At 38.3% G+C, this 18,892-nt stretch overlaps 1 protein-coding gene across 12 annotated transcripts in view; it reads right to left on the bottom strand.

Moving 5' to 3' along the window:
- Positions 1 to 2,612: 2,612 nt before the first annotated feature.
- The window catches only part of ZFAND4 (zinc finger AN1-type containing 4), a 65,206-nt gene continuing 48,926 nt past the window's right edge, over positions 2,613 to 18,892 (bottom strand). For all 12 annotated transcript variants that reach the window (XM_002820682.4, XM_002820681.4, XM_009245345.4 and 9 more), the window contains 4 exons: positions 13,185 to 14,336; positions 11,822 to 11,876; positions 5,155 to 5,275; positions 2,613 to 3,602 (listed from right to left, as the gene is read on the bottom strand). In XM_002820682.4, the coding sequence (XP_002820728.2) occupies positions 3,467 to 3,602; positions 5,155 to 5,275; positions 11,822 to 11,876; positions 13,185 to 14,336 (1,464 nt within the window). In that variant the 3' untranslated portion in view covers positions 2,613 to 3,466. The remainder of the gene's footprint in view (positions 3,603 to 5,154; positions 5,276 to 11,821; positions 11,877 to 13,184; positions 14,337 to 18,892) is intronic.

The following is an 18,892-nucleotide window of genomic DNA, read 5'->3' as shown; positions in this document are numbered from 1 at the left end:
GGCCAGGAAGAGAGCCCTCACCAGAAACTGACCCTGTTGGACCTTGATCTGAGACTTCTAGCTTATAGAACTGTGAGAAAAATTTCTGTAGGTTATGGTACTTTGTTATGGCAGCCTGAAAAGACTAATACACTGACAAAAATTGGGAAGTATTGAGGTAATGTGGTGTTAAGCTAATTCCTCACTTTTAATAGTAGAGTAGAATAAAATAATGTCTAAAATATACTGGCTAGTATTATGATGGTAACAACTAGAAAAACCAAAATTGATTATTAGAAGAAATTGGAGGGGGGTGTCGATGATAAAATTTTACTTTTTAACCCTTAGTTTTTCTAAAGCTATGTATATTAGTTTCATCAACCATTTCAAAATTTTAACTTAATTTTCAAAGAAAACTTAAAATATCATGCCTTCATTCCTTAAATTTCATTGCTTTATTTTTATGATTTTTGCTATATTAATCCTTGCCAATTTTAAACCAACATTTTTAACCTAAATCAATTTATTTTACATTATTTTCAACTTAAGCTGCTTATACTTACATTTTCCAATACATTAAAATATATAATTATTACAAATGTTCACCCATGTAATACCTAAAATTATCTCGCGTTCCAGGAGTGGTAGACGGCTTACACTTTGAAAAACATGACTAGATGCAAAATTTGAGTATTCGTCTTGATGGCTTAAAAACATATTAAACATAGGCCGGGCACGGTGGCTCATGCCTGTAATCCCAGCACTTTGGGAGGCTGAGGCTGGTAGATCACGGGGTCAAGAGATTGAGACCATCCTGGCCAACATGGTGAGACCCCGTCTCTACCAAAAACATAAAAATTAGCTGGGCGTGGTGGCGCGCACCCATAGTCCTAGCTACTCAGGAGGCTGGGGCAGGAGAATCACTTGAACCAGAGGCAGAGGTTGCAGTGAGCTGAGATCACGCCACTGTACTCCAGCCAGGCAACAGAGTGAGACTCCGTCTAAAAAAAAAAAAAAAAAAGAAAAATCACATTAAACATATATGAGAAAATGAATTCCTGTCTTTTAAAAAATAATTGTCTCCACAAGTTACACGGACACTGATAGGATTTTAAGGACACCTGAGTATTTGGATGTCCCTTTTTAGATTACATTAAATATAACCTGAAAATATTCCACATAGCCAAAAGTTAAAAATTTAAAACTTTTAGTGCTGTTAAAACTAAATGCTGTTTTTAAAAAATCCAGAAACTGAACTTTGTTACATAAAATGGGCTTAGCTAAATAAAACAATATAAATGCCTTTTTAAAAAAATCATGGGCCAGGTGCAGTGGCTCACGGCTATAATCCCAGCACTTTGGGAGGCCGAGGTGGGCAGATCACTTGAGGTGAGGAGTTCAAGACTGGCCTGGCTCACATGATGAAACCCCGTCTCTACTAAAAATACAAAAATTAGCCAGGCATGGTGGTGGGCACCTGTAATCCCAGCTACTCGGGAGGCTGTGGCAGAAGAATCGCATGAACCCAGGAGGTAGAGATTGCAGTGAGCCGAGATTGCACCACTGCACCCAGCCTGGATGACAGAGCAAGACTCCATCTCAAAAAAAAAAAAAAAAAAAAAAGGTTAAGTTTGTCCAATTCATCAATTTATTCAAATAATGTTTAACCAGTACCTACATGCAATCTACTCTGCTAATTACTGGAAATGTAAAGACAGATACAATGTCTCTAAAATTTGGAATGTGTCTGTGTAAGAATTTAAAGCATAAAGAAATGCCCCTCAATATAATGATATAACTTGTTGAATTAAAATAGTTCAGCTGTCAGTTATTGAAAACTAGTAAAAAGACTTAACCTTCACCACAATCTTCAGTAAAATTTAGAATGAGACTTACTTCTACTTATAGTCTTGGTTTAAAAAGCATAGTACACTACATCAAGTAGGCCCTAAGCATTCATATTTCTTTGCAGAATAAATATGCTATGGTCCATTTCTCAGCAGTCTAACTCTGTAAGGCAGTTCTTATATTTTAAGTGTCTAAAACATGTGTTTTCTTGATATGGGAGGAAATACTGAATTATTCATAACACAGATGAAAGTATTTTTCATCTACTTATATCCAGCCTTCTTAAAAAGCATGCCTTCAACCCCCATTTGCATAGCTCCTCTGCTAAATGTTAGCCATTCCCTCTTATGAATGTACTGCCCTCTTTGTCTGAAGGCATCTGTCTCCATCAACATTTCATTTCTTACAGGAGCAGGGGCAGTGAGCTCTCCAGTTCATTCAACCTTTAGTAGAGGAAGGGGCCCCTCACAGCTCCTAACTTAGCCTTCTGGTACTCTTAGCAGAGTCTGCTACCCCAGGGCTGCAGAGTCTACCTGGGTTAGGTGCTAGTTGTTTACCAGGGTTCAGCATCAGTCTGAACTGAGCTTCTATACAGCAAGTGGCCTCCCAAATGCCTTAGTGGTTTCTGGTTACACCTGGGGAACAGGGTCCTTAATCTCCTAAAAGAATATTTTCATACTGATAGTTATTTTATCCACGTAAAATAAATCACTCATTTAATTAAATGGTTTTATAAAAGAAAAATTATTTATAAAAGAAAAACTATTATAAATAAATAATAAAACTCATAATGAAATTAAATATTTATTTGAATTTCTCCTGGTAATAGCACTCAACAAATAAGAAAAACCAAGCTGTGAGGTTTTGTTTTAAATGTAGCCATTTTTCAAAAGGTAAAAAGTTGGCTTCTATATTTAATGGCAAGCAGGACATCTTCTATTTTAAAATTAACATTCAAAAAGTAGTAAAATATACACTATCATGAACACGATGTGTTTTATAGAATGGATTCATGTCTGAATGCTAATCTGAATGTGGAAGAAATATATTATCTGTTAAAAACCACACTGGAAAAATGTTCTTTTTTATAAAAAGTAGCTTGAAGTAAAAAGGAACTTGCTAATAAAGCCAGTAAACTTTCACACATGGGATTTTTAAAAAATCTCCACCCATCCCACCTCTGGAAAAAAAAAAAAAAGAAAGAAAGAGAAGAATAAAAGAAAGAAAAAGAAAAAACCCATATGGTCAATTTGAGTAGAGCCATTCATTACATGACTGCTCATTCTGTACAATGTGGAAGGCTGGTTATTTAGGAAATATTTCGTTTCCTCAAGTGCATCTTTTGAAGATTTGCCTAGTAAAACTGCAATATCATATACAAAACACTTAACACAAGACATGCAATAACAAAGCTAAATCATTCCAGTGTAAAGTTTTTAAAACTACTTTTAAAACTTTTGTTTCACCAAGAAATAAAGATGTAAAATACAGTAGCATTCTTGTTCTCCAACAGTATGCATTGTATGCTTTTGTTATTTGGCAAATCTTTTGGAGTCGAACAAAAATAATGGTCTAAACAATATTTCTTCTGTCATTATAATATGATTCCTGGGCAGAACAGTAAGATGTAGAGGAAGAGTTAGATTTTTGGAAGCTTTGGTGCGTTAACCACAGGATTTGCCTCGTGCAAGTATCTCCTCCCTGCACTCTTGTAATCATAGGTACAGCCATGAGTTTCTGCATAACGATGAGATGCACAGAAGTTGTTTCCACATCTAAAGCACAAAAAAAGTTTACATGAATAGTTGTATTTCTATGAAAGGCTCATCTGTCTGGGAGACAGGAGCTTGACTTCAGGTAGTCCAACAGGGGCCTTTTGGTTCTTTTTAGCAATTTCACTGCTGACATTTCCCTTCCATTCGTAAACAAGTATAAATACCCCCAAAAAGAACAAGTTAATTGTCTATGAATATGACAATTTATGATAAAGAAGTCATTATTGACTGAAACAGGGTAGACCAGGCGCGGTGGCTCAAGCCTGTAATCCCAGCACTTTGGGAAGCCGAGGTGGGTGGATCTCGAGGCCATCCAGGCCAACATGATGAAAACTCATCTCTATTAAAAATACAAAAATTAGCTGGGTGTGGTTGTGTGCATCTATAGTCCAGCTACTTGGGAGGCTGAGGCAGGAGAATCGCTTGAACCCAGGAGGTGGAGGTTGTAGTGAGCCAAGATCGTGCCACTGCACTCCAGCCTGGTGACAGAGAGAGACTCAATCTCAAAAAGCAAAAAGCAAAAAAAAAAAAAAAAAAAAGAATGAAACAGGGTATAGAACTCTATCAGTAGTAAAATTGCAAAAAGCCGATAAATATGCCCATCGTTTCTCTTATACCTAGTAAACCTAAAATAATTCTGAATTTCTGAGGAATTCTGTCTCATGATAAAATTAAAATAGTAAAACCTAACTATGCCATGAAAGGATTTTTAAAAATATTTCTAGTAGCAAAATAGGTTGTTTTCATTTGAACTGAATACATTGGGATGGGTGTGGTGGCAGCTCACACCTGAAATTCCAGCACTTTGGGAGGCAAAGGTGAGAAGATCACTTGAGGCCAGGAGTTTGAGACCAGCCTAGGCAATATAGTGAGATCTGTCTCTACAAAAAATTTAAAAAATTAACCAGGTATGATGCCACATGCTTATAGTCCTCACTATTAGGGAGGCTGAGGCAGGGGGATCGCTTGAGCCCAAGACATCAAGGCTCCAGTGAGCTATGATTACAGTACTGGAAAAAAAAAAAAGGCTGCAGCAGCAGTTATTTTAATTCAAGCCTAGCCTCAATCTAAGGGCAGACATCCAAGATAATATGACATAACATCCTTGGAGGATATCAATCAATACTAATGAAATAAATAATTACAGTAAGAAAAAGGTCATACTTTTTGGAAATATATTATTCATCTATTTTATATTAACTTTTAATTTTTTAATTAAATTTTTAATAGAATATTCAGGGAGGGGTTCTTCCAAGGTACCACTCAAACAAAATCCAAGCAGGTTCATCATAAGACAAAAAAGGTACACTCTCAGATTGATTTAAATCTCCTAACTTAAAGGACAAGGAAGGATCTGTTTTTGTCTTTTGGAAACCCATGAGCTATCTACTTGTTCTTTACTTCAGCCAATTCGAAGTTCAACTGAAGATAGCTATTTGAACATCATCTTAATGATGTTATAAACAAGCAATTTAAATATTTTATTTTGCATAATCCCCAAGCTGGGTTATCAGAGAGAAAGCATCTGAGCTTCTCCAGCTCGCCAACCTGCCTGCATTCGTAGCTACTAGCCAGTCCTGTTTTCTTTCCACAAAGAAAACAATGATTTGTTGTTTTCTTCTTTGTCTGAAGAGGGGCTTTCACAGGTGGGAGGTGATGAGTAGTACATTCTCCTGTTTAGAGAAAGGACACCTTGATTAACACAGGCATAAAATCCTAAACATGAAATATTATTAAGCAAAACACAAAACATAGTCCTATCAAAGTAAATATCTATGCCATAAAAATTAATTTGTGCTATTTTTATATCTAAAATTACTTATAAAATCTACAGGTCAAGTTGCAGTGGAACTATTTCTTTTAAGATGTGGCAGGTTTCCAAACACCGCATATTCTCACTCATAGGTGGGAACTGAACAATGAGAACACATGGACACAGGAAGGGGAACATCACACTCTGGGGACTGTTGTGGGGTGGGGGGAGGGGGGAGGGATAGCTTTAGGAGATACACCTAATGCTAAATGACGAGTTAATGGGTGCAGCACACCAGCATGGCACATGTATACATATGTAACTAACCTGCAGATTGTGCAGATGTACCCTAAAACTTAAAGCATAATAATAATAAAATAAAAAATAAAAATAAAAATAAAATAAAATCATTGAAAAAAAAAGATGTGGTAGGTTTCCACTGATTAGAATTTATATTTTTAGAATTTTTTATACACACCACTTCCTGATTATTTCTAATGGTAATCAGTTTATATAAAGTACACCAAATTTTGACAGAGAATAAAGAAAAATGTCTGCTTCAAAATCATATTTCATGAAACCTCTGAGAACATGATTGCAATACAAATATTGTTTGTTCACACCAAAAAGGAGTACCAGAGTATCATGAAACATGCCTTTTAGTCCTATTATACCACAGACAGTAAGTTCATCAAACCATGAGCAAGTCATTTATTCTTTCAAAACTTCAATATGTTCATTTTTAACATAATAGAACATATATTTTTCTCTCTAGGTTAATAAGCACTTTAAGGTCAATTCAGTCCATATATGTAAAAAGCACTCTGAAAGTTTTAAGCATGTTATAATTACATAAAATGTCATATTAATAATAGTAACTAACACAGTACACAGCTCAATTTCACAGTACTACTAGTTTTCCAAAAATATTTACTGAATTCTGTATTACTGTATCAACTTGAGTTTTTACCTTAAAAATAAGAACACATCTGTTATTATATAAGAAAGAATTAAATCAATTTTTTTTTTTTTTGAGACAGAGTTTTGCTCTGTCGCCCAGGCTGCAGTGCAGTGGCACGATCCTGGCTCACTGCAAGCTCTGCATCTCGGGTTCAAGTGATTCTTCTGCCTCAGCCTCCCCAGTAGCTGGGACTATGGGCGCACGCCACCACGCCCAGCTTTTTTTTTTGTATTTTTAGTAGAGACGGGGTTTCACCATCTTGGTCAGTCTGGTCTGGTCTTGAACTCCTGACCTCATGATCCGCCCATCTCAGCCTTCCAAAGTGCTGGGATTACAGGCATGAGCCACCACGCCAGGCCAAATCAATTTCTTTAATTACTAAGTGAAATGTCTTTTAGAACTGATCAAAATGCCAACAAACCCCAGTCATAAGCAGAGAGGCTCAAAGTTCCTACCCATAGTTGATAAAGTAACAGTACAAATACACATGTGCTTGGTGTCACACAAAGGCTAAGAAGAGGCAAAGAAAGAATGCAAGAACAAGTGGAAGGAGTGAGGAAAAACTGGTAGTGTCAATGGTGCTGGGATCTTTTCTCCACTACTGAAAAAGGTTAGGAGGCCTAAGCTTGGTATTTATTTGGCAGCTGAAAGTCTGAAATTTCTTAAAGGGTTCAAAAAATTGGATTTACAATTAATTGGTTCTATGTCTTTTTTTTTTGTCACAACAGAGATTAGGTAATTTGTACACAAGCCCAGCAAAATTAAATCTTCTTTATTACCAGTCTAAAATACACTCCCAGATCTTGCCAAAACTAGAAACAAAATTTGAAACAACTGAGTGACTCCTAATGGTGCCTGGGTACCAACTCAGTTAATAAACGTTTTCTTTCTCAAGTGCACTTAGAGATACCAAGAACATCTCACAAAGGTGAGGGAGTAATTCCATTATTTAAAATATTTTTTAAAAGATACTTACTTGCACTTGCACAGGACACCAAAGAAAGGCATATATACAATGGTGGAAGAATTTCTGATGATAATTTAATTCACTGTAGTCACATTTTCATTTTTTTCTTTTCTTAGGGGATGCTTAACTTGATATTCTCCATACTTTTTTCATTCAAGAACTCTTGTGAGGCTGGGCGCAGTGGCTCACACTTGTAATCCTAGCACTTTGGGAGGCCAAGGTGGGCGAATCACCTGAGGTCAGTTCAAGACCAGTCAGGCCAACATGGCAAAACTCCGTCTCTACTAAAAATACAAAAATTAGCTGGGCATGGTAGCATGTACCTGTAGTCCCAGCTACTCAGGAGGCTGAAGCAGAAGAATCACTTCAACCCGGGAGGAAGAGGTTGCAGTGAGCCGAGATCGTGCCACTGCCCTTCAGCCTAACCAGGCAACAGGGCGAGACTCTGTCTAAAAAAAAAAAAACTCTTGCGAATGTGTAGAGACAGAGAATACATTAGTGACAGTAATGAGGCAGCACAAAAATATAAGTGCAGTACTCTATGAGAGCAGCTTCCATACATCCTTTTACCATTCAGAGAAAACTACTAGTCAACTACTGTGCGCTAGGAACCATCACTAAACATATTGATTCCCCACTATAAACAGGAAAAATCTAAATTCCTTAGACTGGCATTTAAGGTATTATTATGTCAATATAATGCCTTTCTAACTATCCAGAGACACTGTAATTTACCATGTCATACCTACCCTGAAGGATGTACCAAGTCCTTCCACATCTGCAATCTCTTCTAAAATAAACTCTACCTTGTCAACCCAGTAGAATGTGACTTATCCTGTAAGACATCATCAATTATCAACTCCTCTCTGAAGCCTTCTCTCAAATGTGTACTGAACAGATGAATAAAGAAAAAAACCCATAAAATCATATTGATGGGAAGAGTTGCTTTTCAGAACAAGATGAAAGGTACTTGAGGTAATTCACTTGTTTGCCATTTCCTAGTCTCAAATTTTATCTAACATCTAACAGGATCTACAAAAACTGACCCAACAGAAAGGCAGCAAAAAGTAATAAATTAGTGTTCCAGACGCAAGGCTGGCACTCGTCTGCCTAAAATCAATGGCTAAAACTATAATAATGAATACAGTTTCCAAGGGAAACCTTATAGTGAAAAGAATAGAGGACCAATGGAGGAATCTAGGAAGTCAATTAAATGAAACTTGTATCAAAATGTATACAGACTCTTCTAGATAATTCAAAATGATAGTTATTACGGTGAGAGAAAAATGGAAGCAAGTTACACAGCTGTACTGCAGCTAGCAGCTGATACTTCAAATCTAAATGAAATCAAACAAAAAAAGCATATATCTGGGGACAAGCAGAGGGCTGGTTAAAAAAAAAAAAAAGGCCAGAAGAAAACTGAGGTTAAGGCCGGGCACGGTGGCTCATGCCTGTAATCCCAGCACTTTGGGAGGCTGAGGTGGGCGGATCCCGAGGTCAGGAGATGGAGACCATCCTGGCTAACACAGTGAAACCCCGTTTCTACTAAAAATACAAAAAATTAGCCGGGCGTGGTGGCAGGCACCTGTAGTCCCAGCTGCTCAGGAGGCTGAGGCAGGAGAATGGCGTGAACCTGGGAGGTGGAGCTTGCAGTGAGCCGAGATTGTGCCACTGCACTCCAGCCTGGGAGACAGAGTGAGACTCCATCTCACAAAAAACAAACAAACAAAAACTGAGGTTAAAAAAAGATTAAAACAAAAGTAAAAATTTATAACAATGTAATAGCCTAGAATGTAAAAAAAAACTATTTCAAGAATGAAGGACACAAAAATCAAGTAAGATAAAGATATGGAGGCATCCAATGGATTTGAAATTATGGAGACTGTCAGTGACCACAGCAATAGCAGTTTCAGAAGAGCAGCGACATGAGAACCAGCACTGAAGGCTGAACTCGAGCTGAGTGAGTAGGGATGGCTGCAATGCAAATTTCCAAGATTAGCTGTGCGTTAGGGCAGGACAGAGTTATGTGTCAACGAAAAACAACAACTATAACATTAAAAGTCAGTAAATTACAGTAATAAAAACAATGTGATACTGGCATAAAACAGACACATAGACCAATGAGTAGACAGTCCAGAAACAAATCCTCATATACATGATCAAATAACTTTCAACACAGGTGCCAAGACCATTCAATGAGGAAGGACAGTGTTTCAACAAAAGTTAATAAGAAAATGGGATGTTCACATGCAAAAGAATGAAGTGGAACCCTTACTTTACACTCTATATTAAATCAAAATGGATCAAAGACCTAAACATAAGACCTAAAACTATAAAACTTCTAGAAGAAAAGATGGGGAAAAGCTTCATGGTATTGGATTTGGTGGTGATTTCTTGGATATGACACCAAAGGCACATGTAACAAAAGGAGAAAACAGACAAACTGGATTTCCTAATGTGTCAGGCATCGGATTTCCTAATGTGTCAGGCATTCTGGACTTTCCAGTGATGCCACTGAGATGGCACCTGTCAAAAGAGCAGTGGTTCCATTTCTAGATTGTGGATCTTCAGATAAATTCTGCCATTTTCATTTCACTTCCTGAAAGTTAGGGTCGGCTTGTGAAAAGTTGTTAAACAACATGCTAATGTGAAATGTCAACCCTCACTCTAAACTTTCCCCATTCAGAACATCAGATACTTCATTGGGTTTTATAGTGGCTTTCTGATTTTTGGTAGTCCATTGAAGAAGGGAGTTTGAAAGTTGTTGTATACTGTTAACCATTGTCCATGTACTGCCTGAAATACCATGATTGTTTATGGAAAGTATCTTTAATAAAGCTGATACAGTTTGGCTTGGGGGGAAAAAAAAACATGAGAAGACATTTCTCCAAAGAAGATCTACAAATGGCCAATAAGCACATGAAACTACTCATTAGGAAATCAACTTCACTAATTAGGGAATCAATAATCAGTAACACTAATCATCACAGATACGCAAATCAAAACCACAGTGACATCACCTCACACCCATTAGGATGGCTACTAGCAAAAACATAGGAAAATAACAAGTGTTGCCAAGGATGTGGAGAAATTGGAATCCTTTTGCACTGTTGATGGAATGAAACATGGTACAGCAACTGTGGAAAACAATATGATGGTTCCTCAAAAAATTAAAAATAGAAATACCTTCTGATCCCGCAATTTCATTTCTGGGTATATATTCTAAAGAATTGAAAGTAGTGTCTCAAAGACATATATGTACACCCATGTTCACAGCACCATTATTCACAATAGCTAAAACATGAAAACAATACAACTGTCTATTAACGGATGAATGGATAAGCAAAATGTGGTGTGTGTGTGTGTATGTGACTATTGTGCGTGTGTGTGGGTACACACACACGCACAATAGAGTATCAGCTCCAAAAAGAAAATAATTTCTGATATATGCTACTACATGGGTAAACCTTGAGGACATTCTGATAAGTGAAATAAGCCAGTCATAAAAAAGACAAATACTGTTTGATTCCACTTACATAGGTACTTAGAGTATCTAAAAAATCATTGAATTAGGAAATGAAATGGTGGTTGCCAGGGTGGTGGGAGGGGGAAGAGTGTTTTAGTTTTGTAAGATGAAAAGTGTTCTAGAGAAAGATGGTGGTGATGGATCCCCAACAATGTGAAAGTCACTGAGCTTTATACTTAAAAATGGTTATGACAGTAAAATTTATGTTATGTTTATTTTACCACAGTACAAAATAATTGAAAAAATATGCAAACAGATCATGACTTTACAACCTTGGGCCTTACATAGGAATGAAAAACAAACCCTAAATGTCTTCAATAAAAACATAAAACCCACATGACAACCATAACAAATAAGATATCTTTTAAAACCTTGAGGCTACAAAGGTGGCACATCTTTGGTAACGAGTTTCCCATCCCTGGTCTGGGTATTAAAACATTTAAAAAGATGGCTTCCTTCCCCCTTGAAAATAATGATTGGCCGGTGCATCTTTAATGTGTTACCATACTGGTAGAAAGAAGTGCTAATGTTATAGTCACTTCCACTACTAGGCCTTGGAAAGGGCTGGCCCTACAGACTGTCCCTTTCTTTTATCCAGAAATGACCAGTTCATCAAAAAGATTCTTACCACCACCTCTGATGTTTGGCCACGATGTTGAAAGACATCTTTCTAGGGTAGTTCTTCAAAACCCACATGGCTCTAGAGTGGCCAGCAACTAAGGTGGCTGGGAACTACATGTTCATTCTTCAATAATCTTGTGGGTTTTTTTGACATAGATAACCCCTCTTCCAAGATAATATATTTCAATTTCAATTTTTGTTTTATTCTTTATATATGTCCTACAGTCCTATCTCATAATTATTTTCTTAATTGGAAAAAGCATTTAGAGACAGAATTTACTCTGTACATGCCACAGAGAAGGTTCTTCCCATTTCTCTTTGAAAATTCAACCGGATGCATAATTATGTAATTATCAGCCTTGTATTGTTTTCAAAATTATCTGTAGCTTACCTATGCTTTTCTCTGCTGCTGCATTATTTCCATTCATTCCAACACCATGGGTAGACTACAATTAAAACACAAAACATCTATAGAGGTGAGTCAAAGAAGAATAGAAATAATCAACAAACATGAAATACTTGTATTTTATCACTAAGATGCTGTTGGACTTTCATTTTAAATTATTTAATCCAATTTTTGTTTAATTAAATTAACTCAGAACCTGATTCCACATCTAGCAATATCGTGCTTATTATTTAAGAGGGTAAAATTTGCCGGGTGCTGTGACTCACGCCTGTAATCCCAGCACTTTAGGAGGCTGAGGTAAGAGGATTGCTTGAGCCTGGGACGTCGTGGCTGCAGTGAGCTGTGATTGCACCACTGTGTTCCAGGAGTTTGAGAGCAGCCTGGGCAACATGGTAAAACCCCATCTCTACAAAGAATATAAAAGTTAGCCAGACATGGTGGCATGGGCCTGTAGTCCAGTGACTCAACAGACTGAGGTGGGAGGATTGCTTGAGCCCTGGAGGTCAAGGCTGCAGTGAACCATGATTATGCCACTGTGCTCCAGCCTGGGTGACAGAGTGAGACTCTGTCTCAAAAAAAAAAAAAAAAAAAAAAAGGCCGGACGCAGTGGCTCACGCCTGTAATCCCAGCACTTTGGGAGGCCGAGGCGGGTGGATCAAGAGGTCAGGAGATCGAGACCATCCTGGCTAACACGGTGAAACCCCGTCTCTACTAAAAATACAAAAAATTAGCCGGGCGTGGTGGCGGGCGCCTGTAGTCCCAGCTACTCGGGAGGTTGAGGCAGGAGAATGGCGTGAACCCGGGAGGCAGAGCTTGCAGTGAGCCGAGATAGCGCCATTGCACTCCAGCCTGGGTGAAAGAGCGAGACTCCGTCTCAAAAAAAAAATAAAAAAGGGAGAGAGAGAGTAAAATTTGATGACTCAAATAAAAAGTTCTTACTTGGGATGGAAAGAAACATTAAAAATATTTAGCATTTAAAAATACATATTTTTAATATGAATTTAAAAATACAGGTGTATTGGCATGTCCCTATATTCCCAGCTACTCAGGAGGCTAAGGCAGGAGCATTGCTTGAGCCCAGGAGTTCGAGGAGTTCAACATATACATACATATCTGATAAACTGTTTACATTAACTTATGTTCAAATTACTGTTCTCATTTCAGGACTAAAACAGCATTCAAAATTCAACTATCAAGAAGATTTTGTACAAACTAAACATTTTCAGATAAATTTATGAAAATAATCTAATCTTAGCCTTCCTTATTTATGTAAACAAAAACCAAACTTTAAATAAGTTGAATCACTACAAGGATAACTACTAGAGCATGTTGAAAGGAAAATACTGACCAAAAAAACTCCTGTATGTTCTAACTGGGGAGAACTTTTCCTAAAGTTTTCTTCCTGAAAATGCTGGAGGTCTGTAGACAGCCCAGTTCCAGAGTTCTGAAGCCTGCCTGCCCCACGTGTGCTCTGTAATCTGTTTCTACTTGTGCTCCGCGCCAGTGAGGCAAGAAAACTGATACTATTTACACAACCAACAGGCTCTTTGGAAGCCTTTTTAGTCATTTCTGTGATATCCTGAGCCTCAACTTTGGAAATAACATCAGATCTTTTCCCAGGTGAATCAACTTTAACACCTTGAAAGCAAGTAGTCCTAGAGGAAGAAGAATCAGTTATGTTTCGAACATCCAGTGACTGAGAAGAAGGCTGTAGCTTCCCAAACTCAAAACATTTGGACTGTTTCTCTGGTTTCACCAGAGAATTATGTAGCGACATTGGTGCAGAACAGCGAAGAGGTGACAAGAGTCTATTCTTGTGAGGACTTAATTCCCGGTAGTTAAGAACTGAAGTCTCTACTGATTCCCCATTCAGCACTCCTGCAACATGCTTGAGATGCTGCTCTGGAGCTTTCAACCCTTTGTCAGCATTAGTGAGTAACAACTCCGGATTCCCTTTGCATGCACCTTCTAAGCCGCTGCTCTGTTCATCAGCATTTCCTTCTGCAAATGAAGCCAGTGAGCCCACTTTAGGTAGAAGTGATTCTTCGGTTACACATTCTTCTGAAGGTAAGACAATGTCCTCATTACTAGATGGCAAGTTTCCTAAAAAATGTTTTGTTTGCCTAGGCAGGGATGATCCAAGATGGAGAACAGAGTCAGCAAGCTCCTGGTCATTTCCCAACTCCAAATGGGGTATCTGAGGAGGTAGTTTGACGTTGCTACTGGAGTGAGACAGTGTGTTATTCTCCCAGCTATTATCTTCCTTAAGAAATTCACCAGTGATAGAAGATATGGATCTCTCAGCAGAGAGTTGAGTTGCCAAACTTGAAATTCCATTCCTGGAGATTTCGGGCAGATATGCATTCCCAAAAGCAGGTGAACAAGATTGACCAATGTTGGGGAGGACCCTTAACAATCGGTGGCGAGATGGTGCAGTGGAACCACTAGAAGGTCGAGGAGCTATAGGTGGGTGAGGTTTTATCTTGACAGCTTTCTTAGGCTAAAAGGAATGAATATACAGTTTCTTTACACAGTCGTTTTCTCTGCCCATTAACAAAAATTAGCGAAGGAAGAAAATGTTACTTACCATAACATACTAGCATTTTTACTATCTCAATTTAAAATGTTTAAGAAGAATAAAATCTTAAGATTATGATAGAGAAGATGCTATTTTCCTTCACTGAGTATACTTTTCTGGGAATATTAAAGAAAAATAATTTTGTTTTATTTCCTTACTGCTGTTTCTCAGAGTTTTACTACAAAGAAAATGAACTGATTATATTAGATATGACATTGCTGACCTATTTTAGATCTCCAACAATTTTTCCTACTATGTTGAATAAATGTTTCATTGGACTGGTACACAGAAAAAAAGTTATCAATCCTAAAAAAAAAAAAAAAAAAAGAGTTAAAAGGGCTAAACTGCTATCCTTGAAAAGACTTGCTGACAACACTGGCCTTTGGCTGGCTTTTGGGAACATCTATTTCAGGAGGTTCAGGAGGGTTCCCATGAACCTAACTGATAAGAGTGGTTCATTGTGCCAAACTATTTATGCAATAATACAGTTCATGCTGAACATTTGCTTTCCTTTTGGGAATCTGAACTGTAAACGCTAGGCAGAGGGTGCCTACAATGAAGAGGCCCAGTAAAATCCCTGGGCACAGAGTCTCTAATGAGCCTCCCCGGTAAACAACATTTCACATATATTGTTACAACTCATTGATAGAGGACTAAGCACATCTCATGAGACTCCACCGAAAGAGGGCTCTAGGAAGCTTGCACTTGGTTTCCTCCAGACATGGCTCTATGCACCTTTTACCTTTGCTGATTTTGCCTTGTATCTTTTTGCTGTAACAAGTACAACTATATACAACAACATACTACAGCCCTGTGAATCTTCCTAGCAAACCATCACACCTGGGGTGGTCTTGGTGCCCTCTGGCACAGTAGATTTTAATAAAAGTACCATAAAAATTCAAGATCTTATAAATAAAGTTGAGAATAAACATAAGAAATCTTAGCTCTTAAAAATAAGCAAAAATGGTAGCAAGCAGGCATGAGGATGGGATGGAATATCTTACGACATACCAACGTTCCCACTTACAGAAAATATAAAATATATGAAAATATAAGAAAAGCTGGATAATTCAGTGGATACCAACTGAGGCAAGAAAAATTAGAGGAGCTAAGAAGGAAGAACCTTGGAAAGATGAGCTGGCTCCTATAGAAGTTTTTATCCTAGAGACAGAGTTGTCACCTAGGCTGGAGTGCAATGGCACAATCTCGGGCCTCCACCTTCCGGGTTCAAGCAATTCTCTTGCCTCAGCCTCCTGAGTAGCTGGGATTACAGGCACCCGCCACCATGTCCAGCTAATTTTTGTATTTTTAGTAGAGATGGGGTTTCTCTATGTTGGCCAGGCTGGTCTCGAACCCCTGACCTCAGGTGATTCACCCATCTCGGCCTCCCAAAGTGCTGGGATTACAGGTGTGAGCCACCACACCTGGCCCAATCTGCAATTCTTTATCCAGCAAAAAATTCTTCAAAAATGAAGGATATGACTTCTGGGCTGTCGAAATTAATGACAGCTGCCTAAAACTGAATTTCTCCATGCTCCAGAAAAACTACACAGATCAACAACATACACAAATAAAATCACTCATAACCCATGCATCAGAAAAACTGGGAGACATATAATATGAACTTCAAAATATTCCCCAATCCAAGAAACTCATCTGCAAAGCCTATGCCTGTGGTGAGAGACAGGCAAAAGTATGGAGCTTCACCAAAAAAAAAAAAAAAAAAAAAAAAAGGGAAAAAAAATAAAGAAAGGAAAGGAGAGGTTTGCATAACCTACAGCTGATGGAACAAAGAAAAATCCACAAAAGACAAAATCCCACTTGATTATGAAGATACTAAAAATAGGTCTAAGATACGGGATATCAAACACAGGCTACTGAGAAATTAAAAGGAAGTAACTTTATTTTTATGTGTATTTTTTGAGACAGGGTCTGGCTCTGTTACCCAGGCTAGAGTGCAGTGGTACAATAATGGCTCACTGCAGCCTCACCCTCCCAAGGTCAATCGATCCTCCGAGCAGCTGGGACTACAGACACACATCACCATGCCCAGTTAATTTTTATATTTTTTGTAGAGATGGGGTCTCCCTATGTTGACAGGCTGGTCTCAAACTCCTGGATTCAAGTGATCCTCCCACCTCGGCCTCCCAAAGTTCTGGGATTATAGGCATGAGCCACCACACTGGGCATTAAAGTTGTTCAGGATAAAGGAGGTAGCTTCAAGAAGACATCACTTTTTGAAGGGAGAAGGGGTAAATTGAAAGGAAAAGGCAACCATTGAGACTTTGACAGTAGAAGTAAAGAAAGAAACAGGAAAGGGAAAGTAAGGATCCTACAAAAACAATAGTGAATCACAAATCAGAAAACATACTGACGTTGCCCTCCAATAAGAGTGTCATTGATTTGAGCCAGGCATGGTGGCTCATAACTATAATCCCAGCACTTTGGGAGGCCAAGGTGGGAAGACTGCTTGAGTTCAGGAGTTCGAGACCAGCCTAGAAAACATGAGAAAAACCCATCTCTATCAATAATACAAAAAAATTAGCTGGGCATGGTGGCAGGAGCCTGTGGTCCCAGCTACTTGGGAGGCTGAGGTGGGAGGATCGCTTCAGCTCAGGAGGCAGAGGTTGCAGTGAGTCAAGATCATGCCACTACACCCCAGCCTGGGTGATAGAGCAATACCCCATCTCAAAAAATAAAAATAAATTAATTTTTAAAATAACAAATAAAAAAATGTGTCATTGATTTAAAAAACCTGATTTCACTACACCAAAGGAAGAGGATGCTCTTGAAATAAGAAACTTACTTCCCTACACAAAATCCTCACTTCTGTGTATTCATATATAACTGTTAATACTCATCTAAGTAAATAAAATTATGGAAAATACAATTAGAAAATAAATAGAAAAAGGCGACCAAATCCATGTAAAGCTGCTATAAAAATAAAACAGAAAATGAGAATCAGAACATTTTAGCTAATGAAAATCTCCCTAAAACAATGAAACAAAAGAAAACTCCATCACAATACCCCAACTTAAATTAAGTATCTTTTAGTATTTGCAGATATTTTTAAAAATCTCATCAAATCATAAATGCAAAAACTTAAGGCAGAATGGATAAAAGTAATAGGAGGATATGAAATGAGAGCTGAGCAAACCCAGAAATACTCTGCAGAAAACAAAATCATCTCAGAAATGAAGACTAAATTACAAGGTGCCCACAGGAGACTAAAATTCTACTTAATAAAGAATACTGAGAAAAGGTATAGGCCGGGCGCGGTGGCTCACACCTGTAATCCCGGCACTTTGGGAGGCCGAAGTGGATCACAAGGTCAGGATATCGAGACCATCCTGGCTAACAGGGTGAAACCCTGTCTCTACTAAAAATATTTAAAAAATTAGCCGGGCGTGGTGGCAGGCACCTGTAGTCCCAGCTCGGGAGGCTGAGGCAGGAGAATGGTGTGAACCCAGAAGGCAAAGCTTGCAGTGAGCCAAGATCACCCCACTGCACTCCAGCCTCGGCGACAGAGCAAGACTCCATCTCAAAAAAAAAATACTGAGGAAAGGTATGAAAACAGCCAAAAGAATAAAAATAAAATAGAGAATCTAAAAGGATAAGAGAGAAGGTGGTTGTATATTAGACAAAGAAGTTCTAACAGGGCAGGGGGGTATCTCATGCTGCTGAGGTAGGAAGGTCACTTGAGCTCAGGAGTTCGAGGCTGCAGTGAGCTCAGGCTATGGCACTCCAGCCTGGGTGACACTGCAAGACCCTGTCTTTAAAAAAAAAAAAAAAAAAAAAAGACGACGACGACGTTCTAACTTATGTATAAAATAAGCTCCAAAGGCCGGGTGCGGTGGCTCACGTCTGTAATCCCAGCACTTTGGAAGGCCGAGGCGGGCGGATCACCAGGTCAGGAGATCAACACCATCCTGGCTAACACGGTGAAACCCTGTCTTTACTAAAAATTCAAAAAATTAGCCGTGCGTGGTGGCGGGCGCCTGTAGTCCAGCTACTCCGGAGGCTGAAGTGGGAGAATGGCGTGAACCTGGGAGGCGGAGCTTGCAGTGCGCCGAGATCGCGCCACTGCACTCCAGCCTGGGCAACAGAGTGAGACTCCGTCTCAAAAAAAAAAAAAAAAATTCCAAAAAAGAAAACAAACAAAAAAACAAATAAAGGACTAAAATATATATATATAAATTCTAAGAAATCATCCTTAAATAAAAGACTTGAATCTTTATGTTAAAAAAAGCTCAAGTGTATAGTGAAAATTGACCCTGAAGAGTTAATTCCAAGATACATCCTAGTAAAACCACTACATTTAAAAGAAAAAAAAATCCTCATTTTCTCCAGACAAAAAAACCAGATCATTTACAGAGAAAAGAAAGATTGGTAATTAGATTTCTCAATGGCAATATAAAAAGCAAAACAACAGCAGAGCAAGATTTTAGACAAACTCAGGGAAAAGATGTGAACCAAAC

This window comes from Pongo abelii, chromosome 8 (assembly GCF_028885655.2).
Source record: "Pongo abelii isolate AG06213 chromosome 8, NHGRI_mPonAbe1-v2.0_pri, whole genome shotgun sequence".
NCBI lineage: Eukaryota > Metazoa > Chordata > Mammalia > Primates > Hominidae > Pongo > Pongo abelii.
This window is presented reverse-complemented; position numbering and strand designations above follow the sequence as displayed.